The sequence below is a fragment of the Alosa pseudoharengus genome, unplaced genomic scaffold (assembly GCF_046254945.1).
Source record: "Alosa pseudoharengus isolate Yale_2024_CS ecotype anadromous, Long Island Sound unplaced genomic scaffold, YU_APseudo_1.1 YU_APseudo_1.1_scf_4, whole genome shotgun sequence".
NCBI classification, from domain to species: Eukaryota; Metazoa; Chordata; class Actinopteri; order Clupeiformes; family Clupeidae; genus Alosa; species Alosa pseudoharengus.
Window position 1 is genome coordinate 26,935,987 of NW_027468774.1, and position 25,539 is coordinate 26,961,525.

General features: G+C 44.6%; 1 protein-coding gene across 1 annotated transcript in view; it reads left to right on the forward strand.

Moving 5' to 3' along the window:
• LOC143102865 (trinucleotide repeat-containing gene 6B protein-like) overlaps positions 1-25,539 on the forward strand; it is a 36,997-nt gene that overhangs the window by 7,071 nt on the left and 4,387 nt on the right. The window contains exons 5-39 of the mRNA XM_076266678.1: positions 376-514; positions 4,305-4,484; positions 4,794-4,913; positions 5,166-5,291; positions 6,105-6,275; positions 6,457-6,555; positions 6,674-6,710; positions 6,936-6,967; positions 7,080-7,168; positions 7,255-7,301; positions 7,500-7,632; positions 8,877-9,048; positions 9,258-9,381; positions 9,719-9,959; positions 10,051-10,117; positions 10,240-10,339; positions 10,834-10,992; positions 11,116-11,222; positions 11,310-11,425; positions 11,541-11,741; positions 12,994-13,030; positions 16,281-16,302; positions 17,922-18,284; positions 18,412-21,096; positions 21,200-21,367; positions 21,971-22,152; positions 22,415-22,483; positions 22,572-22,736; positions 23,000-23,119; positions 23,307-23,459; positions 23,736-23,846; positions 24,065-24,269; positions 24,602-24,766; positions 24,940-25,107; positions 25,200-25,343. Coding sequence (XP_076122793.1) covers positions 376-514; positions 4,305-4,484; positions 4,794-4,913; positions 5,166-5,291; positions 6,105-6,275; positions 6,457-6,555; positions 6,674-6,710; positions 6,936-6,967; positions 7,080-7,168; positions 7,255-7,301; positions 7,500-7,632; positions 8,877-9,048; positions 9,258-9,381; positions 9,719-9,959; positions 10,051-10,117; positions 10,240-10,339; positions 10,834-10,992; positions 11,116-11,222; positions 11,310-11,425; positions 11,541-11,741; positions 12,994-13,030; positions 16,281-16,302; positions 17,922-18,284; positions 18,412-21,096; positions 21,200-21,367; positions 21,971-22,152; positions 22,415-22,483; positions 22,572-22,736; positions 23,000-23,119; positions 23,307-23,459; positions 23,736-23,846; positions 24,065-24,269; positions 24,602-24,766; positions 24,940-25,107; positions 25,200-25,343 — 7,217 coding nt within the window. The remainder of the gene's footprint in view (positions 1-375; positions 515-4,304; positions 4,485-4,793; positions 4,914-5,165; positions 5,292-6,104; positions 6,276-6,456; positions 6,556-6,673; positions 6,711-6,935; positions 6,968-7,079; positions 7,169-7,254; positions 7,302-7,499; positions 7,633-8,876; positions 9,049-9,257; positions 9,382-9,718; positions 9,960-10,050; positions 10,118-10,239; positions 10,340-10,833; positions 10,993-11,115; positions 11,223-11,309; positions 11,426-11,540; positions 11,742-12,993; positions 13,031-16,280; positions 16,303-17,921; positions 18,285-18,411; positions 21,097-21,199; positions 21,368-21,970; positions 22,153-22,414; positions 22,484-22,571; positions 22,737-22,999; positions 23,120-23,306; positions 23,460-23,735; positions 23,847-24,064; positions 24,270-24,601; positions 24,767-24,939; positions 25,108-25,199; positions 25,344-25,539) is intronic.

Sequence of the window (25,539 nt, forward strand, 5' to 3'; positions counted from 1 at the left end):
AAGGGATGGAACTTGTGTGATGTAGATGTGGACAGGTTGGAGTGCAGTTGTAACACAGGCGACTAGAGAGTATTGATTCATTTAATAAGCATATACGATCGAGTCAGATCATGCAGTCCAAAAGACTCACACCCACATCACTCTTTGTCAATGCAAGGGAAATAAGTAATCCACCTCATTAGAAAAAAAACCCTTCCCAGATTAGCACAGATCACCTAAATGGTTACTTTCTTGATTAAAATTCTGGTTAAGGATTACTTTTATGTTTGTCCTTAGATTCTTCCCCTGAAAACAGTGTGAGATTGAAATTTAGTTGTGAAGTCTGTGCCTTCTTTGGCTCTAGCAGTGCTTTCTCTCTCTCTCTCTCTCTCTCAGGCTGAGGCAGGAATGGGAGGTGAGCAGCCGTGAGCTGAGCCGGATGAAGGAGAGACTCCTGGAGCAGGCGGTCAAATACTCCCGCTCCCTGGAGGAGCAGAGCAAGGCCTCTGCCCGGGAGAGAGGGCTGCTGAAACAGGTAAACATGGTGATAGGTGATCTTTTGATTACAGCAGGATGGCTGCGAGATAAGAGTATGAGCGTGGATCAGGGGGTAGAGTTGATAGAGTTGTCTTGTATTATAGAGAGAAGAGCGTATGAAGCACTAAGGACTCACATAGAGAAAACATAATATTGTATACAGTGACGGGGGTTGATGGTGGACGTAAACTCCCACATGCCATAAACAACAGCAACTGGCAGATAGCACTTTTGACGCACAGAAAGAACACGTGCTTTTGACAGCCCCAGTGATGGTGAACATAAACTCCCATGCTATAAACAACTGCACCAAAACATGGACATATCAATGCTCAACCCCAATGCATAAAAAAATGAATAAATCATCATAGCCAGCCGCTCCATAATGAAAACTTGTCTTACCGTCATGCAGTTAATAAGGTAGCCTACGAAAGAGTTTGCTTTTCTCCGCGACCCTGTCTATTAAGTCATCTGATTCCAAGTTCATTAGGACCTCTTTCTCTGTCGCCATCAGTATTAGAGTCCTATGATTAGAGCCTCCAAATGATCCTTGAGTATCAGTATTAGCGCTAGTGCTAGCTGAAGCTGCACTTGAGTTTAAAAACAAATCAGTCAGTTTGCCGCATTTTTCACCGTCAGCCAACAGTGCTCGCTTAGATTTCTCTCTCTTTTTCTCCGCTCCCCCCTTGTGTTGCTTGATGCCTCGATTAATTTTTTTTGCTAGCTTAATCTCAGTCAACAGTATAGCTTCCAATCTCCAAATTCCAACAACCACGCAGGCGCGATCTACTCAATTCTGTCTTGAAATTCCCAGAAGGCATTGCTTCATTTTAACTTTTGCAAACAAATAATCAAATAAAAAAATCAGGTAAATCACGTTTTTGAACATCTGAATATGACATTTCGCTACAAAACAATGCAGACTGATGTAAAAGTTTGTGACTATAGACTGTAGAGGGTAACCATGACTGATATAGAGACTCGTGTGTAAATAAATACTGATCACTACACTGTCACGTCTGAAAGATTTGGAGAAACCAAAGACCATTATTGACAGTTGAAAGGGGGCCGAGAGAAATTATCTTTGGGCCGCCGTTTAAGGGGTCGCATGTAGGCTTGGGTATCGAATATCGAGTATTGGTTGCAACCGGGACTATCTTTGCGATTTTCCCGGAATCGTTCAAAAGTTTAAATTTCGATTCCTACTTTCGATTCCCAGTCTGCCGACAGGAAGAAGAAACGTCTGAACACCAACGAAGAAGCGCATAGTTAATAGAATTAAAATTCATGGAGAAGGTCAGACTATTTCATTCAGAAAGCATTCCCGAGGATCCTTAAAAAGTCTTAAATAGGCTACAACTGAATTTTCGAAAGAGAGGTATTAAATGTGCGAATGGGACCGCCAGCGAGTGCAAGAGAGCGAGTGATGTCTCCATCCAGTTTCGTGTATTTAAAACGCAATTGTATACGTGATAGGCTATTAGGCTACGGGAGGAAGTGTAGTGGTTACAGAGTGAAGATGTTTTTCACGGGTTTGGTTAAAGGTGTGAAAACGGTAATAATACAGTAGGCCTATGTACAAAATAATATGCCTGGCGTTTTCGTGGTGTAGCTGAGGCCTGAGAGATAGACAGGGTAGCCTACGTGGAATGAGGGAGCCTACGGTAGAATGAGCGGGAGAAAGAGTTGGTAAGCCAGTTAGCGATAGGTTGGCCATATGTTCGAATTTAGGCCGGACATATGGGTTTTAAAAGCCCTGTCCGGCGTCCGGCGCAGCCTCAAGCCGGACGTTTATTTGTTCTCCTTTTTGGAGTTGCGCTTGGCATCTAAAGTCTTTGCTCGGACGCAGCATCGTTTCACAAACTATGGACGCGAAGACTGCTGGTGAAATTATGTGCAGTGCTTCGCAATCAGGAGGAAATACTGTATACCGGTATGTTAAGTTGATCTGTTTGCATCTTTCCAGCGTGTGTTGCTGGCCTAGCCTAGGGAAGAAAATATCTGTCTAAGTTATAATAGCCTACCTGTAATATCTGCCAGCAGCTTGCTTGCCAGCGTTTCCCAGTAGGCTAGGCCTACTTAGCAAAAGTTGTGAAATATAACCGCATATGTTTTGAATGTCGGCGACTGCTACATACAAATACGTGCGTTCATAATGTGCGTGCTTGAGATGAAACCAGCAGTTTTCAGCAGGATCATGCGAAGAGGACCTGTCTCTTAATTAATTTAAAACAAGTCAATGGTTTTACAATGTTTCAGTCAAGCTTTGGTTGGTTTAGATACAACTGGTATGCAAAATGTAAAGTAGTGGATTAACTTTAATTTGCTGTGCTGCATATGGACAATAGATGCACATAGTAAATTATATAAAGTAGGCTTATTAAAATATGTAAATAGCTTAGTTAACTTTGAAAAAAATATTTAAGGGAATCCAGTCCAGTGCACATGTCTTTGGCAAGTAGCCCTAGGCTACTACAGACACAGGTGAAGAACAGCCTCAGCAGTAAGCAAAACCAAATATGTACAGTACAGCCAGCTTCAAAAGCAAGCAGTCCAGACCCTAAAATTGGGCATTTATAGCTGTGAAGGTAATTCACACACAATTATTTTCTTTCGCCAAAATATTTTTGGTAACTTCTGTAGACATCCAAAATGGGGTGGGGGTTAAAATTAGTAGGAAAAAAAAACTATTGCATTAAACAGTCTTATATATCTTTTTGCCGTGGTATAGTCTTAATTTTCATTTAGATGTCTTGAAAAGGTCTTAAAAGTCTTTAAATTTGCACTTGGAAAATGTGCAGATACCCTGAGAAAGACCGTTGGTTAGCTAGCTCATTTAAAATATCCTAAACTTTTTTTGACCCTGCCTTTAAAAAAAATCGGAATCGAGAATCGTTAGGAACCGGAATCGAAATAAGAAATCGGAATTGGAATCGGAATCGTTCAAATTGAAACGATACCCAACCCTAGTCGCATGGCTGTGACAGTCACGCGGCTCACGAGGGCCCGCGGCCCCTCTGGCATCTGTCCAAATTCCAGATTACCAGTACGTCACTGATTGTATAGTAGCCCTAAATCTTGCAGGTCAAAATCATTTGAAGTCACATATCAGTGAGATGTAAAGTTAGCTTCAGCTCTGCTGGTTGATAGTTTGGTGGTTGAGTGACTAATTTTGTACAAGGAAATAGGTTATTGCATGGTCATTCCTACTGTACAAACGCGTTATTATGTGAAATAGGTGTGTCGGGATTGGTTTGTCACGATTGGGATAACTGACTAGCTTACGTGTAGAGCCCCTACTTATGTCACTACCGGTGGCTGAATCATTGGTCATTTCCTGTACATCTTCCAGATTGATTTTTATTATTGACATGCAGTACGAACTGCAAATTTAACTTTCACTTTTTGATGGTAGCCTTGTAGTGAATGGAAATGGTTTATGTACTAGTCAAACAGTAAATCAGACAGGGTTACAAGTGGGGTCATAAATGTGAATTTACTGAGTAAAATTGAAGTTGCATTCAGATTGGATTCAGATGCTTTCACCTATCACAAGTTTTTGTATGTTGATTTTTTTCATCAATTATAATAAAAAAGATACCTTCATCTAAAGCAATAGACAACTCAAGTGTGTATATTATATTGCTCTAAATTAAAGCTATGAGTTTGCCACTGTTGGCATCTTGCCCATCTCGCTAGAAGTGCTCATGTTTGCACTGCAGCACTACAGGAGTGGCTGTGTGGTGTGAGTGTATATCATGTGACTGATAACGATTTTATTCGGGCAGGTTGAACAGCTGAGAAGCAGATTGCAGGAATCAGAGAAAAGAGCCGACGGGAACCAATCCAACAACAACACGCCCAGCAAACGCAGCAGTGTGGTGTCCCTCATGCTGGACGTAATTTCAGATGAACCAAAGTCTCTGCATACTGTAAACTTCCAAAAGGACAAGCAACTCGGGACACAGGTGACAAAAGTCCTCCACGTGGAGTGCTCTTCCTTAAACACACTTTTATGGTCTTAGTGATAATGTTTCATTTTAGCATCTGGACATTTTGTTTGTAGTTCCTTTCCCATTAGAGGGCACAAGTTAATAATTAGCCCTAGAGAATGTGTTAAGAGTAGTGCCGACACCCAACTGACACAAAGAAAAAGAGAGTTTGAAGCTTATGCTGTGGAACTAATTCACACCATTCATTTTGGCACTGTTACTTTGGTGAGACTAACTTTGGACTGGTCACTGATGCAGCGTCACATATGTCCTGTACACCTATAGGCTCTTCTGGACATCCTTCAGCAGGACCGCAGGGAAGCCGCAGAGCAGAGGCAGGAGCTGTGCGCCACCATCGTCCAACTACAGGGGGAGCTAGAGAGTGCTGAAATGCAGCGGGACAAAGTGAGCGGGGGATGAGGGGTGTGGAAGGCTTGGAGCATGCCTATTTGTATCGTCCTCTGGCTGTTTGTGATAATGTAAAAAATATTAAATTACATTTAGCCATTTATTTAAAAGTACAAATTAAATGTACTGGTTGTACATCTAGTTGAAGCTATAGACAGTAGGAAAAGAAGAGACCGTTTCCTGTTGCTGCACTAAAGTCCTCTTACCTGTGCATTGTGTGTGTGTGTGTGTGTGTGTTGTGCCGTGTAGCTAGAGGCTCAGTACGAGCAAATGCAGCTGAGGGTGCAGGCGCTGCAGCTGGACTGGGAGACGGAGCAGAAGAGGAGCGTTTCTTACCTTAACCAGATCATGGAGCTGGAGAGAGAGCGGGACCAGGTCTGTGCTTTATAAAGGGCCTCTATTGGACTGTTTGTGCTGTAAGTGCTTCACCTTCCTCCTCCTCCGGCCTCTGATCCAGCATCCCATTCAGTGCACACTGGTCGATTTTCTCTAGGGATTGTACAGCAGATAGATAGATAGATAGATAGATAGATACCTTCTCCTGGTATGCAATCTGGAGCTGGTCGAGTGAGTGGCTGACTGGGGTCTGAGGATGTGGAGTAGCATTCGCTCCATCGTCTTCATCATGTGTGATGTTAGAGCGACTGGCCCAAAGTCATTTAGCTTGTATTCTGACTGCTGGACATGGGTGCTAAAATGGCTAGCAGGCACTGAAAGGACGCTAAATCAGAGACCAGAAAATGAGGAAAGCAAGGCACTGACTGTTCAAACCACCATTTTGTGAAGTTTTAGAAGACTTATAAAGGTAAACAGACACATGTGTATCTCTGTAGAGGTTTTCTCCATACCAGACACTTTTGATAACATTTTGTGCCCTAGTTAGTGGCGAAAAACAAACAGTTTGAATTTGATGCTTTTTTTTATACCAATTGTATTGCATTTTTCAAGGTTGGCAGTTTTCTAGTGTTCTAACTCAATACTGAACCGATTTATGTCACTATTGAAAATTTAGACCCAAACAAACAATCTAAAATTAGGGCTCAGGTTGAACTATACAGGATTTCTCCTTTAATGTTTATCTGATTGGCAAAAGTAGATATGACATTCATTCACTTTTGTGTTCCTGCTCTCATTGAAGGTGGAGATCTTATCACCTTCATATTTTTTACTTGTTTTTGTTTTGGGCAGGCCCTGCGCAGCCGTGACAGCCTGCAGCTGGAGTTCACTGACTGTCTGCTGGACAAGAACCGGCTGCGCAAACGCATTACCGAGCTGCAGGCCAATCTGGAACAGCTCCAGAGAGAGCTGGAGGCAGAGAAGGAGAAGTGTCGGGAGCAGAGCGCCCCCTGTCACCACTGTGTGAGTCTGCATGTCTGTAACCACAATCGGTAGTTTTCATCTACAGTGCATACTGTTTTGTTTGGTTTCTGTAACAAAGCCATTATTTCCACACTTTATTGGAGTTTATTAATCAGTTTCCTGACTATATACTCACACCCAGTCTAAAATGTAATATTTTTTACGTCTTTGTTTGTCCCAGTCTCATCTATCTCTGTTTAGTGAAGACCAATGCTTTGGTCCCTGCTGTTCCCTGAGCCTAATCCCCTACACAGATAGCCCACACCAACTGCAGCGCAAGGTCTGCTTCGGTCACTTCCAACTAAGTCTTTTGTAGCCACTGGTCGTTGACATTTGTGCCAGTCCTGTCAGTGCCAGTGCTTGATTGTGACGCAACATTGTTTTTTTATGCCTCACAGTCGCCCCCTAGAGGCCAACAAAGTGATAAATCAGAATGTGAGTCTTGACAAATTCGCCAAAAAATAAGTATGGTGTTTTTTGCTTGTCATGTAATGTTTTCATATATGTTAATAGTGTTAATAAATGGCAATTAATGATTATGTCCTTGGAAATCATAAGATAGCCAGAAAGGGGACGGTTCTTATCTGTCAGATAAGGAGATAGAATATAAATATAATATCGATCATCATTTTATCTCTTCCACTGCTGTTCATTCTGCAGATTCCCGTTACAATTCAGAGGAGAATCTTCCTGTGAGTGTTTTTACTCATTGATATGCTTACTCGTGAACTCACATTTTGTCATCTGGCATTTTGTTTCTATTAACTAATTTTGTAACATGAACTCAAATGCTTTTTTGAACAGACCAGAGACAGCGAAAAAGATATCAACAGACTTTCTACTTTCCCCTTCCCTCCTCATGTAAACTCCATCAACCGTAGAGTTACCACTGAGTAAGTCAGCACATCTTAACCTTAGTGTGGCCATTTGGACCTTTTATATGAGAAACTGTTATATTGAGTGAGGAATATGTGTGTAGGTTTGACCTGGATTCCTGGGGCAGTGATGAAAATGATAATACCACAGGTTAGGCATTTTTTTCTGCATCTTTCTAAAACATCTGCATGCACATAAAATACACTTTTTCAACATACTGTATGTGTAACACTCTGAAATGTATCTGGTTATATTATCACCATTACATAGCCTGCTATTATAAATGTTCCTGGAATTCCTGGAATGTTCCCCATGTGACGTGTGGTTTATAACCTGTTTATATGGCAGGATCAGTTGCAAGTGAGGAGAGTGTCCCCTCTTTATGGGATTCCTGGAGCTCTCTGCAGTCTCACCTGTTTCCTCCTGACCTGATAAACCTGCCCCCGACACTCCCCAGCAAGCCATCACAGGTTTCACCTGAGTAAGAGCCTTTATCTTAAAGAAGCCCTTACTTACCTGAGAGCATTTTATTGGCCACATAAGGCATCTGTAAAGCTTTGTTTAGGCTTATTTTTCATTTAAAATACACGTTTCAGAGACTTTCCAAGCCATTTGTCAGTTTCTATACAGGTTCAAGGAGAAATCCGGCCGATTTTTACGTGGATCGCTAGACGTCACCGAGTACCGTCGATCAAAAAAACGACCAAAATCGGTGCTGCCGAACTTGAGTAGCTGCAGTTAGGCCAGTACTCCCAGTCAGCTACAATGCTAGGTCTGGGGGCATCATCTAAACGTGCCTTTCTTGCCTCTGAACAGACTTAAAATGTCAATAAAAAGTCTGTACTATATGAACAGAGTCCTTACGTGACAAAACGGTGCATTTTCTACTCATTAGCTGTGAAGAAACCATCTAAATTCAAAGTTTGTACTGTCACATCTGCACACTACTCTTTTCCTGCCTTTTCCTGCAACAGCTGAATTCCCACGATACTTCAGCACGAGAATAAAGCTATAGCTTTCAGTACGTACAAGCTTAGGCATCATTTGGATGGTTTCCATGTAGTTACATAGTCATTATATGGTCATAACTATTACAGTGCTCAATTACCTATTTTTGAGGGGAAATAAACTTCAAGTTTTGAAGAAGTTTTGAGAAGCCGGCATGAGCTCGACAACAGACTTTCTTGGGCTTTCCTGGAAACGACTGATGGAAACTGAGGTATACATGTGACAGTACAAACTTTGAATTCAAACGGTTTCTTCACAATTAATGAGTTGAAAATGCATTGTTTTGTCACGTAAGGGCCCTGTTCATGTTGCAGATAACTTTTAATGACATTTTGAGTCTGTTAAGAGGCAAAAAAAGGCACATTTAGATAATGCCACCAGAGCTAGCCTTGTAGCTGACTGGGAGTACTGGCCATTAGCTGCAGCTACTCCAGTTCGGTAGCACCGATTTTGATAGTTTCTTTCCTATCGATACTTGGTGACGTATAGCATTCAAGATCCATGTAAAAATCAGCTGGATTTCTCCTTTAACTTCTCATAAATCATCAACCCCAATCACTCTTAGATTACTTAGAGGATTTCTGGTCACATATAAGGTAATATTTGAAAGCATATTTTAAAAAGCATTGCATTTTAAAAGCATCACCATTGGTCACTTTCTCTGTTGGTTGGTGACAACTCCTCCCATAATCTTCATCATCTCCTTTGTGAACCCAGGTCAGAGAGCATCCCCTCAACACCCGTTACTCCCACTTCACCTAACATGTCCAGCCTATCCGATGATATCAGCATCGTTGGGGGCAACCACACAGGGATATTTGTACAGAGTGTGAAGCCGGGGTCTCCTGCTGACAAGTGTGGACTCAAGGAAGGCAGTGAGTTACTGGAGGTGAAAAAAATGGCCACTGATGCACAGACAGACAGAATTGATATCCATTATAGAACAACTTTACAGTATTACGAACACATTGCATGTTATGTCAAATGTTGGCTAAACTATAGCTCTGATATTGTAGTCTACCTAGTCTAATATGCATACAGACACATTATATCATGATGGTAATAGATCATTCTTCTCCGCCTCTGGTTCCGACCCAGCTGGAAGGAGTTCTGTCTGGGGATGGCAATGTTGTCTTCTCTCAGTGCACAGCAGAGGTTGCTCATTTCTCTCTTCGCTGGTGGACAGACCCTTCCTCTCTCAAACACAAGTTCAATCAAGAAGGTAAAGTCACCTCCCACCCTGCATGCCTGTATCTCCAAATTGTCATCCTTTTGAATACTGAATCTTGTTGAACTGAATGCTTTGAGTGAAATTATAGTATGGTCAAATGAAAAGATTAACATTTAGGAAGGATTTTCCACAATTATTGTCAGTGTCTCTTGAAAATATTGTTCACATTTGGATTTGAAACACACTTGTTTACTAAAAAACAAACAAATATTTAGACCAGATTGGTTTCTTTCATGGACACTGATATATACACATACATCCTTAGCAGTGCAGTGGTTAGTGTTTATAAATGGATATGGAAGTCTCAGACCCCTCTGATGTCTCTCAGGTTACTCCCAGCTGTGTGAGAAGATGTCCTCCACCTCCTTTGCTGGAGCAGACTCCTTCTATGTGCGAGTCAACCTGGATATAGATTCTAATGGTGACCCACCCTTGTTGGGCGTAAGCTGTAACGACATACTCCATATCACAGACACATGCTACAACGGGAAGTACCAGTGGCGCTGTTGTCGCGTCGACCCTCAAACCGCCAAGCCCCTACAGGCTGGTGCCATGCCGAATTACAACAGGTAGTGGTAGGAGATAAATGTTCTTATTTATGACCATGACAAACCCAAGGAGAAACAGTTGACCTCACTGCTCATCTCTTTTCACTTTCAGGGCTCAACAGTTGTTACTTGTGAAGTTACGCACCCTCGCCTCAAAACAAAAGAACTTTAAAAGGAAGGTATGGTTGGCTATCTTAAGTCACTGCTAACTTCACCGACTGTTGCTAAATTTTGTGGTCGTTCCAAGTGATATCACACATATCCTTCAATGTAGCTCTTTTCCATCTCCATCTCTATGTAGTTCTACAAAAGAGTCACTGAGGAGGTGCGACTGGTCAAGGCTGTCTCTCCGAACTTACATACTAGCTCCACCTCCCGAGTTTGCTACACACTTGGCAAACGTAAGCATTTCTGGCACTAATGACATTCAGAATAGCGGCAGGTTGAAACACTCCTGGCTCCACAGGAAATAAACAAGCTCACCGAGAGCCTTTTGTGCAACTAGTCAATTAAGCTCTGTTGCATCCTACTTCTATCAATGGTCCTTGAGATGCTTCTACAACTTCATTGGAGTCCACCCCCTGCCTAAATGAATTCATTGGACATCAGTAGGAGAGGCACACATCTGCCTATTCATTGGCATTTATATGGAACGGTGATTATTAAGAATTAATAGCCACCAGCCAATCAGAAAAGAGTATTTCTTCTCTCCAGGTGATAATGTGGAGTATTGGAGCATTGTGTGAAGACTGATGAGAAACAAAATTAATTGAATCCATTTTAAGATGAGTCTTAAACATAACAAAATGTTGAAAACTTGAAAGTGTCTGAAAACTTTCTGGTTGCACTACAAAATCAATCTGAACGGTGTGTATGTGTGTGTGTGTCATGACAGGTCATGAGGATAGTTTGATTCCTTATAGTATGGTGCAGCCAGTGCCAGTCCAATCCAAACGTCCCGTCATCTTCTCCCCCTCCTTACTTTCCCACGCTCTTATTGAGCGACTGCTGCAGCCAGCTGCGTCTGGTCTGGACTTCAACACCTGCCACCCAGGTATGACAACATGTGTGGAGTGATCATAATTAGCATACACATTATTGTAAGGATGCTGTTACCTGAGAAACAGCTGAGTTTGTAACATATTAAGATTTAGAGGACTTTTTGTTGACATTCTAGAGCCGATCCCTGTCTCAGAGAGACATGACAAGAAGGTGTTCCTGCTTCAGTCATCTGGGCCAACACTGGGAATTCGACTACAGTCCATAAAGGATGTTATTAGCCAGGTGGGATTCATGAGCCTTGTAGACACTCGAATGCAGCATTTCTCACACCTCTCAAGCATGCTGTAATGACCTGTTTTGTAAATGTAGGACAGGCACTGTCTCCTGGAGTTGGGCCTTGCAAGTGTTGAAGCTCTTCTGAAGCAGGGCGTGTATCCCATTGTCATCCACATCAAGCCCAAAGATAAGAAAGGACGAAAGTTCAAGTAGGTTTCCATCTTCTAATAATCTCTTCCTTTGCAATTGCTTACAATTACATTATGTATGCCTATATTGATTAAAAAATCACAATCCATAACCCTCATTGTTAAACTACAACAGGAAGCTGCTCTCTGGTCGTTCTGAAGACGAAGTCATGGCAGTTTGTCACTCAGAGGAACTGCAGCTGGAAACTTTGCCTCTGTTCTACCACACCCTGCAGCCGGGGACCTGGAGCAGCACCGAAGAGCTCCTGGATGCTATCCGCAGTGCAATCGGCAACCTGCAGAGGGCAGTGGTTTGGGTTGAGCTAGACCGACTTCAGTAGATATTGGACACCTATACAAATGCCTTAAAAGGGTAGATACACTATGGACTTTTAATGGTCTCTTATCTGACAGTTAAAACACTGGAGCAGTGATGCAAGTATAGTGATGAATTGGTTAATGTTTGGGAGTGCTGGATTGGAGAGGGGCACAGTCAAAGCCATTAGAAACAATCTCAAGAGGACAGAGATGTAAAAGTCCGGCTTTAGAAAGTAAGTCATTCCATGTATTGGTTCTACCTGTGTGCTTAACACAGGTGATTTCACTAATTAGCTGATCTACCTGGCTTTAGACAGAGACTTTCTAATGTGGAGACACAGCACTCAAAAAATACTCCATAGAAATGCATGGGGCTAGTTTGTCACGCCAATATGGCCATTGTCTACACATATCCCACCCCTTCTTCGGCAAAACGTCGACATGTGAATACATTGAGCCAATCATGTGGTGTGATGTGAATACATTGAGCCAATCATATGGTGTGTTGTGAAGACATCGTGCCAATCATGTGTTGTGATCTCGCCGCTGGAGCAAGATTGGTGTTGTGAAGCCTTGCGCACGCGCATTTCTGCCGAAATGGATACCCAACGAGTGCCCAAAAAGCGTTGTCAAATGGCCGCCGAGTGGAGGGACTTGCCTAAAAGGACTTTGCTTTAGACTAATGCTAATTCAGCTGATTAAGTGAATGGTTGGAACAAAAATGTGGCGGGACTTTTACTTTCTGAAGCCGGACTATAGACCTCAGAAGTTCGCCTACAAAAAGGAGCCAACGCTGCCATATTTGCCCATATAAGGAGATCCGGGTGTTAATTGAAGCTAACTACCTATGGCAAGTTGCATTGTAAGTTAGCTCTGGGGTACCAAAGTTTAAAGTGTGCCGTCTTCACGTACCGAAGATCACAGTATCCACTCGAAGGCCCCGCGAGAGTTTAACAGTTCCGATAATTCAAAATCCCCATGTTATTTTCCCATAGAAAAAATCTCAAGATACTGGATCGACCGATCTTATTTGGGCAAAGATGGTAGCCTTTTTGTAGGCGAAATTCAGAGATCTATTACACCTCTGCAAGAGGACATAATTCCACTGGACATGGTTTTGTGGTAGCCGACAAACAGCTGGATTGAATTAGGTCACTGCATGTCCACTAGACATAACTGTCAAATGTCAGGGCTATGGGACCACGAGTTGGAGTACCCACAATTACATTTTTGCAAGAGGTGCATTACTTATGAAAAATGTGCAGGTGCAGGTGTGACTGGGTGCATGAGAACACCAGCAAAACAATGGTTGGAATCCCTAGAACATGTAAATAAAGTTTGCTGAATTATTCAGTGTGTTTTTACTTAATGGTGTTATCAGGGGTGTAGTGGTAGCCTAAAATAAGAGGTGGGTAAACTATGAATTCTGTAATCACGGTAAGGTGGACTGCCCCATCAGATTAAAAAAAAGAGGCATGTTTGATGATGGTGGAAGCTATTGTCCAATGTTTATACCAGTGGTAGAGTGTTCATGAGAGTACATATTGTGAATGTGGATAAAACAGTGTAATTTTTGAATGCTAAAAGTTGCAATTTGTGAATAAACTCTTTTGAGAGGTGGATATGCTCTACTTTTGAAATTTCATACGTGGATAAACTGAGTTTACTTGCGTTTAGCTTCCACTACATCCCTAGGTTAGCCTAGAAATCTAGACGCGCCCCTAGCCCTAAATTTGCTGCCAGGGCTAGTCTAGCAACTCTCCGTTGGCTTGTGAGCTCCAGAAATCGAAACTTAATCAGGCATTGAAATCGTGTATAGAGTCGTTTGGTGGGCTTAACATAATGATTGATGGCAGAGTTGCAACGGTTTGGCTTGAATTCCCTGCTACTTGAAAACAAATATCCTATTGCGTCCTATTGCGTGCAGAGGGAATTTGAAAGACAACTGATTATCCCGCCCCTCGGACTGAGCACTGCGAACGGTGAGTGCCCAGACCCTACATTTTAATGTGGGTCTGGCTCGCCAGGCTATCCCTAGGTGCCATGATAGTACATTGCACAGTCCACACTGAAACATTGTAGGCCTATAGCATATTTTTTTTAAACTTGCTGGCACTTGTCATCATGCCTGGAAAAAAAAAAATATATATATATATATATACATATATATATATATATTATTATATATATATACTTTTGAAACAACATCAATTTAACCTATAAAATATATTTTCCGACAAAATTATCATGTTTTCATTACTTATATTCTCACAAAATGTGCAAGTCTACTAGGCCTATTTGGTAGTCTAGACTTATATCTCTGTATCAGGCCTAGGAATTGAGACATTACGGCTGATGTGCACGTGTATGTAGTCTACATCTACTTAGCCTAGGCTTACGTGTTTATGCCATAGACGTGTGTCTTTTATAAAAAAAAGAATAATGTTCTTGGTTACAGATAACCTATCAGCAATCAACGGAAAGTTACCTAATTAGGGAATCTTGACGTCAGTAAACCTTGTTTTATACATAGGGACATTGTAGTTTATAGTTACAGTTAAATTTTTGTTATGCAAAAAAACGTCGAAAATATTATGTTATTGTGGATGATTTTAGTTGATAAAGTTAGCGAACCAACTCGATAACGTAACGCGAGAGGTAGTCAGTTTGCAAGTCCTCCCCCTCCCTCGGCTAGCAATGCAACTCAAGTTAGCTATCTGACTCACTTTAGCCCAGCCTTCGCTGTCGCCGTTCGTCAACAACCCTGGTTCAAGCAAAATGGCCGATAGTAAGAGGAGTAGAAGCAACCACATCGTAGTAAGGAACGTAAAATATCTTCATTCTCAGCTCGAAGGAAAATAGGAGTCTTTTTCTCTAGTTGAGCCTTCAACTAGGTATTTATGAACAACCATGCTTTCTGCAAGTCGTTTTCATTATAAAATGTATTATCAAGATTAGACCGTCAGCGATAGGTAGCTAAGGCTAGCTATCATTAGCTTGTTTATGCTACCGACAGCTAACTCTTTCGTTTGGCTAGCTACTAGCCACTAGCCAGTGGTAGCTGCAAAACGTAACTTAGAAGTCGAGCTATATAGCTTGTTTTACTACCAGGCGATCTAGTTAACTGTAGATTATTTCCTGATTTCTGTCATAATAAAATGTCATATGTAGATCTATCGCACGCATTTTTTAACCGAGTGAAGTTGACAATATAACATATGTAACATGAGCTATCAGAAGACTGTTCGGATGTATTTCTCTGCTGACTAGCTAGTGAGTGCAATAATTTGAGAATCAGGAAAGCTAGCTCAAGTTTTCACTACATCGAACAGTAGCTAGCTAGGTAAGTTTTTAACCATTTACATGGTAGTTCGTCGCCCAGTTAGCTAAGTAACCAGTGACATCTTGCTATCTGCATTGTTATGATTCTCCATATTTGCTAACCAACTAGCAAGAGAACATTGCGTTACGTGAAGTTCGACCCAATTCAAAACATTGTTCGATTACAGTAATGGTCGCGATCGGAAGTTGCACCAGTTATAGATTGTCATTGCTTGTAGTTAGGTAATCTTTGAAAACGATAAACATCATTTACTTTTTTGTTAAATAAAGACACGCGTGCAGTAAGGAGAAAAGAGGGACCGATAGCGAAGTTACTTCGCAAACTTGGAGGCGTAACGTCAACATTTGCACGAGCACAGAGCTACCTCCCTCACTGCTCTTATGCTGTCGAATTTACCATGTTAACGTTAGGCATCAGTATACATAAGGTTAACGTTAGCTAGCGAGACGAACTTAAATCGCTGTCGAGTCTATACTACACAACGTATTCCTCTATGCTAACAATATGTCGAGAAAGTGACGTTAGGTAGCATTTACCCTACAAATTAGCTGTACAGCTACAAATGAGCCGTCAAGTAAATATCTTCGTCTGCTAGTTTTGCAAACCAGGTAAACTAGGTTATACGCGAGGCGCTGCAACAATGTTTGGTTATTTACAAGTATTAGCATTGCAAGTGAAAACAAGGCTATAATATCGACATTTTGTCCACGTAAAAGGGCACTTAAAAGACGTTGAACTGTATTACTCATATCTCAATGCGTTAGCCTTTAGGTTTTACGATGATGTGTCTTGACAGTTTTGGATTAATTTAGCTCAGTAGCCATCCACCTTTGAGCGGCTTAACTCCAGCACTGTTCTTAGCCAGCAAGTGGTGGGTTCCTCCTCGACGTAACGTTGGTCAAATTACCTAGTCACTTATCCACAGTTTTAATGATCGCATCGGTAGGTTTATTGGATGTCTTTAAATAATAATTTGCAGTTTTTGATGCCCCAACTATATTCTGTTTATACCCTCGTAGAGAGGATTACCACGAAAGGCAATAGCAGTTAATGGAAGACAATACTATCAAGACAGAAGAAAATAAAATATGGGAAGGTTCCCAGAAGGTAAGCTACCATGGTTATGAACATACCGGTTGTAGGTACACTTTTAAATAATGCATAAATTACTCTGAACTTGACTGTGGATAATGGAAGTATATGTTTGTGTTTTAGGGCACAGAGCAGAAAAATAAAGGTGAGAAACTTTAAGAACTTCTACATTCCTACCTGACATTGTAAAGGCCTGGTGAACCGGATGTCTTGAGTTCAAGGAAATATGTATGCTTTTTTGGTTACACTCTGGTTGTGTGTTGTATTTAACAAAACACATTTTCATTTAAAGCCACTGGACAGATCTTTCCATGTTGTACTCTTAGCTTAAATGTTTGGCTTGGACACTTCAGTTTGTTATGTCCAGCAAAGTCTTTGAATTGCGAATTGTTGGTGGATGGAATGAAGGGTGTCTTTGGCTAGAGCCTGACCAATATGGGATTTTAAAGATAGGATAAGTGATGTCGGATGGTTTTTATGTTTTTTTTAGCATTTGTCCAAAGCAACTTGCATTGTATTTGAACCAAAGACCAAACAAAACACAGCACAGCTCACCCCTCCCTTCAGTGCTCCCAGAGAAACTCCACACAGTGTTTTGTTATTATTTGGGGGACAAGCTGCCCCCTTTTTCTTTGTTTCCAGTTTACAAAGCTAGGGCTGTGTAAGAATTTTTTTTACAATGTTCTCAGAGAATGGAGAACTAGAGGAAAGTATGGACTATTCACTGAATGTTGCAAGAAATGTTACGTGTTAGAAATGGCTTAGTATCGCATCCAAGACTAATAACAATTAAGATATTTGAGGATTTTTAAAAAATTGTTAATTGATATATTGGCTGATTTTCATGTTTAACAAACACAATGTAAAAACTTTAGTGGGATATAATGTGTTTAAATAGGCCTAACTCTCTGGTAGCTGAATGAAAGGCTTATGTGCAATAAATTGTAAAATAATTATTATAAGTTTGTCAAGCCCTTGTTCTTTGAGAACCTCACACCATTGCCACTATAACTAGCCTAACCTTAGTTAACAGAACTGCATCTATGCCCTACTGCCACCTTACACTGAAACCATGTCATTAGCTAACACTAGTTTTGTGGCTAACTAACTTGCCAACTGTCAGTATGGTCAGAAAATATATTGGGTGAAAGTCAGAAGAGAAAATTAAAGTGCTGCTGTTAAGTTACCTGGGATAACTGCCTTCGTGTTTCGCGAATACACCAACAATCAAGTTAGCTTCCATTATGTGTTAAGCTTGTGACCAATGCTAGCTCAAAGATTAACGTTATTATGGTAAAAAAAATGATGCATGGCTGATAAATGTTCTCGGTTTTATTTAGGGTTACAGAATAAATTTGAATAATTACTATTGTTTATGAACGTGAAAATTGCCCTACCATGACTACTTAGGGTTACGCCACAAAGCTGTGAAGCAACAAGCTAAGTCTTCGTTGTCTAGTGAAGGAAGTGAAACCAAACTATGCCTGTTCAAGTGCCTACTGGTGGACAAACTATGTAACGACACTACTGGAAATTTAGATGAAAGATCAACATTCGGCTTTCCGGCAAAAATTCGGCAAATAGCAAATATTGCCAGATCATATCGGCTTGTCAATTTATTGGTCGGTCTCGAGCTTTGACTTCATTATTATGTATCAGATCCTTATGCATTTTAGAATATTATATTAGCAGAAAGCTCGCTGTGTTAGAGTGCAATTCACATTATATCCCTATGGTGAACCAATTTTGCTTTTCTGCTATCAGATTCAAACCAGCCCACATCCACAGAGACTGAAACAGTGATCCTTGAGCCTGACCCAAGTCCCCCCCTGTCTGCGGCCCCCAGTCCTGCCCTTGGGGCTTCTAGCAGCCCCCCTCCGGGTGGGAACAATGCAAAGCGGGCAGTTGTGGCCAACGGACAGCCCCCCACCGTATCCAGTCCGCCACAGCGCTACATGCCCCGCGAAGTGCCCCCACGATTCCGTTGCCAGCAGGACCACAAAGTGCTACTGAAGAGGGGCCAGCCTCTACTCTCCTGCATGCTACGCGGAGGAGGTAACAACGGGGAAGGCACGCCCCCTCTCTCTTATGGAGATAACCCTGAGTCAACCACAACTGGAGCCTCAGGTGCGTGTGCAGAATCAGATAGACAGAAGAATGTTGGGGGATTGAATTAGAGGCTTCTTGGTTAAATTGATACTAAGAGTTGTTGAAATGTTTTTTGAAGTGTTGTGTTTTTGTGCCCCATTTACAGATTCTGGCTTAGGCACATCTCTCTCCCCTTCATCCACTTCAGCGGCCACTGCTTCTGAAACTTCCAGTTATGCAAATTCGACTGTGGGGGAGGGCTCTGGCAGCCAGCCCTCCTCTCTGGACTTGGACAAGGTGATCATGGACGGTACAAAGCTGGAAGAGTGGCCCAGTATTTTGGAGGCTGGCCTGGTTGAGAAAGAGACCGACAATTACGGAGCCCAGAACAGCAGTGCCTCTTGGAGTGATGGGTTCCTTCAGCAGCAACAGCAGCAGCCAGTGCTGCAGGTGGCATTAGGAGCGGAGGCTGTTGAAGGGAAAGACAGTGTGTCCGGTAGTCCCCTCTCTGCTTCATCACCCAGCGAATGTCCTCAGTCCGGCGGGATGTGGGCCTCCTCTACTCAGGCTGAAATTGGGGAATTAGTCGGAGCTACAGCACAGTCCTCCATGTCCAAAGGCTCCCCTCCTGAAAATAAAGAAAGTTTACTTGGCATCGGTAGTGAGGTGTCTGGTGCCAACTCCAATCCAAATTGCAATTCTTCAGCCTGGCCTGCCTTGGTGCAGGATGAGATCGAGAGGGCTATTGCTGCTGCCATAGAGACGAAAGCACCCTTATCTCAAAGTTCAGTTTCCTCCATGTTAGACAATGCCCCCCTCATCACTTCCTCTCCTGACTCTGCGAGTCCGGAGAACCAAGAGCTTCAGGCACAGGAATTATGCTCTGTAGATGGCGCACGTGCGCTTTGCCAGCAAGATAATCAGGGGTCAGAGGTTAAAACGGGACCAAAAAAAGGAGATGGCGACGATGGTGACATGGACTCCAGGATTCCAGGGGGCGTGGGAAACCTCTCCACCTCCTCATCTTTCTCTGCCACGTCGTCCTCCTCGTCTTGGAAAAGCCCGCTGCTGCCCTCGTCCGACCCCAACACAGGTGCCTCCAGGGCTGACTCGTGGGACACAGGGATGGAGGTGGGTGGTGGTGGTGGTGGTGGTGGTGGTGGTGGTGTGTGGACAGCTGAGAGCCCCACTAATGAAAAGGGAGCACAGGTGAGTGCCGGCACCGGCTGGGGGGTGGGCAATGAGGGCAGCTGCATGACCCGCGGGGTCTCTCAGGTAGCGTGGGATGGGGAGGGGGGTGACATTGACACGGACGCACAGGAAGCTGCTCGACGTCCCTCCAGCTCGGCGGCCGCCAGCGTTGGCGACGGGGACGGGAGCGGCAGTAACAGCTGCGGAGGCAGTGTGGTCAGTGTGGGTGGCGGGGGCCTGTCGCAGGACTCGCAGGGCTCCCTGACCTCCGAGAAAGCTGAGGATAATCAGAAAGGGGACGGGGATGGATCTGCAGGGGTGTTTACAGGTCAAGAGGAAAGCGGGGGGGACAGCTCCATGTCCGGCACTCAGCACCATGACCACGACCAGGCCCAGGTCCCCTCTGGACTCCAGAACCCCAGCCCTGCGGTGGCCTTAAGGAACATGCTCGGGCGGGGCGACTTGGACCCCAGAGTGCTGTGCAACACCGGCTGGGGGCAGACCCAGATTCGGCAGAACGTCGCCTGGGATGTGGAACCAGTGGACAGAGGTGCACGAAGAGATAACTCCTTCAACAGTGCTGGTGCTCCCGCGGCGTACTCCGGTGGCGCCAGCAACACAAACGAACCAGGAACGGCTTCACAAAGGTTCGGCCTGGCACACTCAAAGGAGGGCTGGCATGGCGTTAACACTTCGCTGTCATCGCGAGGCCCACCTCCACCACACGACTCGCACGCTGTTCAGAAAGCTGCAGCCGGCATGGAAGGCGGTCACGGAAAACTGACAAGGGACATGAGCCGGGGGGACGGCGGGGAAGGCCAGGGAAAAGGATGGGGCAAGGGGGAGCCGGACTGGAGAGAGTCGAAAAGGGACGACCGAGAAAGTGGGGAATGGGGAAATTTTGGAGGACAGGGTACCTCGTCCAGTGCAAAGGGCAGTGGCTGGGGAGATGGACAGGAAGAGAAAGGGACCGGCAGCTGGAAGGAGCTATCGATGGGCACAGGTGACTGGAGGCAGAATCAGTCCGGTAGTGGTGGTGGTGGTGGTGGTAGTGGTGGTGGTGGTGGTGGTGGTGGTGGCGCCGGCTCGTGGAAGGACGGCAAGGGAAGCAGCACCGACGAGGGATCGTGGTCCAACTGGGACGACAGCAGGCCAAAGAAAAGCTGGGGAGCTGGATCAGGAGGCGGTGACGTCAAAGCTTACCAAGGCTGGGGTGCCAAGCAGATGGCCACCAGCCAACTCCCCGCAATGAAAGGCCCAAATCAGCAGCAACAACAATCACAGGCTCCTCAGCCGCAGGCACTCCGCGCAGACCCGAGGGCCTTGCAGGAGGGTCGGGGACGAACAGGCGGTGCCCCGCACCCGAACCAGAGCCAAAGCTCCGGCTGGACGTCCGGCCCCATCCCCCAGGTGACGACCTCGTCTGAGCCCAGCGGCTGGGAGGAGCCCTCGCCTCAGTCAATCAGCCGCAACATGGAGATCGACGACGGGACAGCCGCCTGGGGCGACCCGAGCTGTTACAAAAGCAAGAGTGTCAACCTGTGGGACAAGAACAGCGCCCAGGGTCAAGCCCAGCAGCAGAAGCCCCTGCAGCAGCCGCCGCAGTCCCTTGGCAGGCAGGCAGGACCCCCCATGAACCGAGATTCTAACCTGGGTAAAGGTGAAAATACAAAATGTGCTTTAATAAGCATTCACACAGATATAGCTTTGTTCAGGTAGGTGGTATGTTTTATATTTGATGCTGACAGCCTCTTCTGTTATAGCACCCTCCATGTGGGGAGGTGTAGGAAGGGGTCCCCCAGAACACTCGGGTGACAACGGGACGACAACGTGGGGGAAAGGCTCAGAGTCGTCCAGCGGTTGGGGTGAACCAGACGACCCTGGAAAAGGCAGTGGGTGGGGCAGCCGCTCCCCCAATCCAATAAAGTCTGGTGAGTTACTTCATACAACTTAAAGCAGCAGTTGGCAAGTCTGACAGATTGAGGGGACTTAGCTAAAATGTTGAATGTTTACAACTCTCATACCCCTCCCCCACTACCACCGAGCACCCTCTCATCGAGTTTGTGCTCGTCAGTGCACACCAGACTGCACCAGACTGTGATTGACAGTCAAATCTCACACAGCCCTGCTCTGATTGGACCAGAAGAACCGGGAGCTGTGGATTTTTGCAAAACAAATAACAGGCACTAGTTGGAGGTAGAAGTGCGTTTTTTTTTCTAAAACCAGCTGATTTATGTTGTTCTGTCGGAGCATAGTGTCGGTTTCAGTGAATATGATCAAAAAAATCTTGCCAACTGCAGCTTTAATGTATAGAAATGTCATGTATGTAATAAATGTATGTATGTGCATATATATGTCTATGATGTTTTGGTTTTTCTGTTTTGGGCTTCCCATCTATCCTTCCATTATGTCAAGACAAATCAGCTTTTTTGCACATACACATGCATCGTTTATACAAGGGAACAAGACCTTGTTTCTGGAGGACTAACATTACATTTTGTGATTTCACTGACATCGTTTGGTATGTTTTCCAGGAGCAAAGACTATGCAAGAGGGCTGGGGTGAGATGGACAGTTCCATGGGCACGACTCGCCACTCCAGCTGGGAGGATGAGGATGAAGGCTCTAACATGTGGAACAACACAGGATCTCAAGGAAACAGCTCCTCCTACAGCTCTGTAGGCTGGGGCCATGGAAACAAGAGGGGAAACAATAAGGTACAGTAGTCTATATGCCAAACCCTCAAAAAGATGAATTGTAAGAAGGTATTCAGTAGATGTGAGCATAGAATTTTGTTTTCTCATAAACAGAGATGAAGGTGGTTTCTTTACAGATAAATGACCTATTGATACACATTTAGGGGCAGTTGCATTTCAGATGAAGGTTATGATGTATGATCTAATTTATTCAGGTTGTCATGATGTACACACCCTCATTAGACATTTGTATCTAAAGTTGTATTGTCGTTGTGTTTTCCAGGGTGGCATGAAAGGTGGTGATTCGTGGATGAATCCTGTGAATAGGCAGTTCTCCAACATGGGCATGTTGGTGAGCAATGTTCATTGAACAGACCCTTTTTTGTTTTTAAATCACAGAAGATGGCTGTTTGTGTTGACTCTTGTGGGCTTGTTGACAGGATGATGATCCAAGTGTTCTCCAGGACAAAAGGATGGAGGGCGACAAGAGGGGGATGAACGAGTACAACGGAGAGATGCGGAAGGGAAGGGGCGGCGGCGGCGTCTTCAGAACACCAGCCTCCAAGGAGGTCGGAGGTGGAGAGGCTGGGCCCTACTTTGACAAGGTGCCAGAGCACTCAAGCTGCACATTCATCCTCATGAAAAAGTATAGGCAGTGACTGAAAATGCACCTGTGGGGTCAACTGGCAGAGCAGGGCCCTAACAACACCAGGGTCACGGGTTTGATACGCAGGGAGTTCACATACACAAGGAAATGAATATCTCTGCTCTGCTAACACCAGATCTTGATGGTGCCTGCTTAATGAACAAATGTGAATGTATTTGAATCTAAAGGACTGCACTAAATGGAAGCATGTGTCTGTTTCAGATGGGAGGCCATGGCGTGTTTGGAGGCAGTGGGGGGATGCCTCCGCTCCGAGGGATGCACCCCATGAACCCCACACAAGGGGTCCGTGCCCAAGTGCCTCCGCAGTTCCTGTCCCCTCAGGTACTTGTGTATGGGTTTGCCGTCATGCTGACCCATCTCCTGTCTTCCTGCAGAGGTGGTGCTGCATATGTTGTTACTCCAGATATTTGTTCTGTAGTTGGAGTCATGCATAATTTTCTTCAAGATTTAGTTTTTGTCAAGATTTACACAAGCAGTAACGCTTTCTAATCTGTGTGTGGCGGCGCAGGTTCAGAGCTCCATTCTGAAGCAGATGCCCCCACCCTCGGGTAACCTGGTGGGGGGCATCGGGGGCGTGCCAGGCGGAGTGTTTCCTCCTCAGCTCTCCCCCCAGCACCTGGCTATGCTGAGTGGCATTCATCCTCACATGCAGCAGATCCTGGTAAATATTGCACAGCACATATTTCCATTCCCACTATCTTCCTGCTCCAGTGACGTGAATGCAGTGTTGTCCTGTTTCAAAGGCTGTGTATGGAATAGGTTGACGGTTGGGGTAGTGCACGTTTGGATGGACTGCATGCTCTTGTGCCTCTCAGGCAAATCTTCTTGCAAGTCTTGCTTTCATAGGCTTGTAAGCTAATCTTCTGTATTTGCTCGATAGTCAGGCTAAGGTGTCTCTCTCAGACTGACCCCTGTGTCGTATGACTGTGTCTTGTAGGCTTGCCAGTTGCTTTTGCAGCAGCAGCAACAACAGCAGCAACAGCAGCAGCTTCTGCAGAACCAGAGGAAGTTCCCACAGCCTATGCGTCAGCAGCCAGACCCACAGCAGGTAGGCTGCATTAGCCACCAGTACTACGCCATAGGCAATTATGCTCCTAGGTGGACTCTGGGTTGGGGGCATTGTCTGTCTGAATTGTGCAGGAATGAAAGCCTCTGAAAAACACTGGCCAAAAGGTGGTCTGACAATTATGTAATTTTCAATATTAACAACATTAACAAACCATTTTGTAAAATAAACACTACTTATATTCCTTTATGTGTATATAGCTGGCCAGAATCATGGCTGTTCTCCAGCAGCAGAGACAGCAGCAGCAGCAGGGTGTAGGAGGAGTTGGGACGGTTGGCTCCAAGATGTCTCCATCCCACCTGGGAGGGGTGCCACCCAAACACTCGATGCCCGAGCACCTCCAGCACCCGGGGTTGGGAACCACGCTAGCTGAACTCCAGGCCAAAGCACAGGGGGGATACCCAGGTTTGTTTATATAGATAGATTGGTATGATCAGTCTCTTTGATATTTGTGTCTCGCTACTGATGGTAATAGGTTACTTAACTACAAACTTATATCTCTAAAACATGATGCATCACAATGTAAACTGAATGTACTGCAACAAGTTAACAGTCCAGTGATCAGTTTTGCAAACGGACCTACAAAAGCTCTTGGGAGTATATCAATAGTGTCTGTTAGGTTATTTCATTCTTTAAAGGGAGGAGGCTCCTCCAGTATCGACTGTCTGAAATTGAATTGAATTGAAAAAGGTCAAAATTGCTTTGACCTTCACTGTTCTGTTTCTGTGCTCCGTCAGGATTTGGCTCTCCGGCCGGTAACCTGTCAGGACTGGAGCTGGGAGGGATGGTAGGCGCCCCGGGCGCCGTGAAGGACCCTGTGGGGCCGCAGTCTCGCTTCAAGTGGATGATGGAGGGCCACTCCACGGCCCCCTCGCCCCCAGACGCAGCACTCCATAAGAACGGTACGTGAACAGGACAGATGAGGTTTTCCTTGCCACTATCACCTGTATGGTTGGTCTGGGAGGTTTGAGTCTTGGGTCTTAAGAGGTCCTTTGAGACTGCTGCATTCAGTGTTAATAATTCTATAGAGAGGTGAGGTTTTAATTGTCCACTGACTTCCCGTTGTCCTTCCCAGGTCCATTGACCACCCCAGGCAAACTCATCGGCGGCACCCCTTATGCTCAATATGACCTGCTTGGAGCAGACGGTTCTGGCATGACTTCTCAAGTTCTCTCCGACAACTGGCAAAGAACCACTGTCATGGGTCAGGGTCCCATCATGGGCACGTCAAGCTGGCCTCCTGGTAAGACTTCCTCAGAACCTTGTCCTGTTTTTGAGGCGTTTTGACAGTTTAGTTAAATGGGTGTCGTGATATCATGTTTGTTCTGTTGGCAGAATTCCAGCCTGGAGTGCCCTGGAAGGGGATCCAGAGCGCTGACCCAGAGTCTGACCCCTACGTGACCCCAGGAGGTGTGCTCTCTCCCCATGATCCGCCTAATCTCAGTGACACTGACCATCAGTTACTGCGAGATAACACAGGTATTATTACATTGCACCACTGCATTGCACCACTCAGAATGTGCCTGTTTAATTAGGTGATCGTAAATTAGCATTGATGCTTGACTAGTTACTGGAAGTTACAGGAAGCTTCTCAACGAACTGGGCATTCCGGCACACCAGTCCTGTACACTCACAGGAAAGTGTGGGCTCCTACATCTTGGGGAAGTTAGTCAGA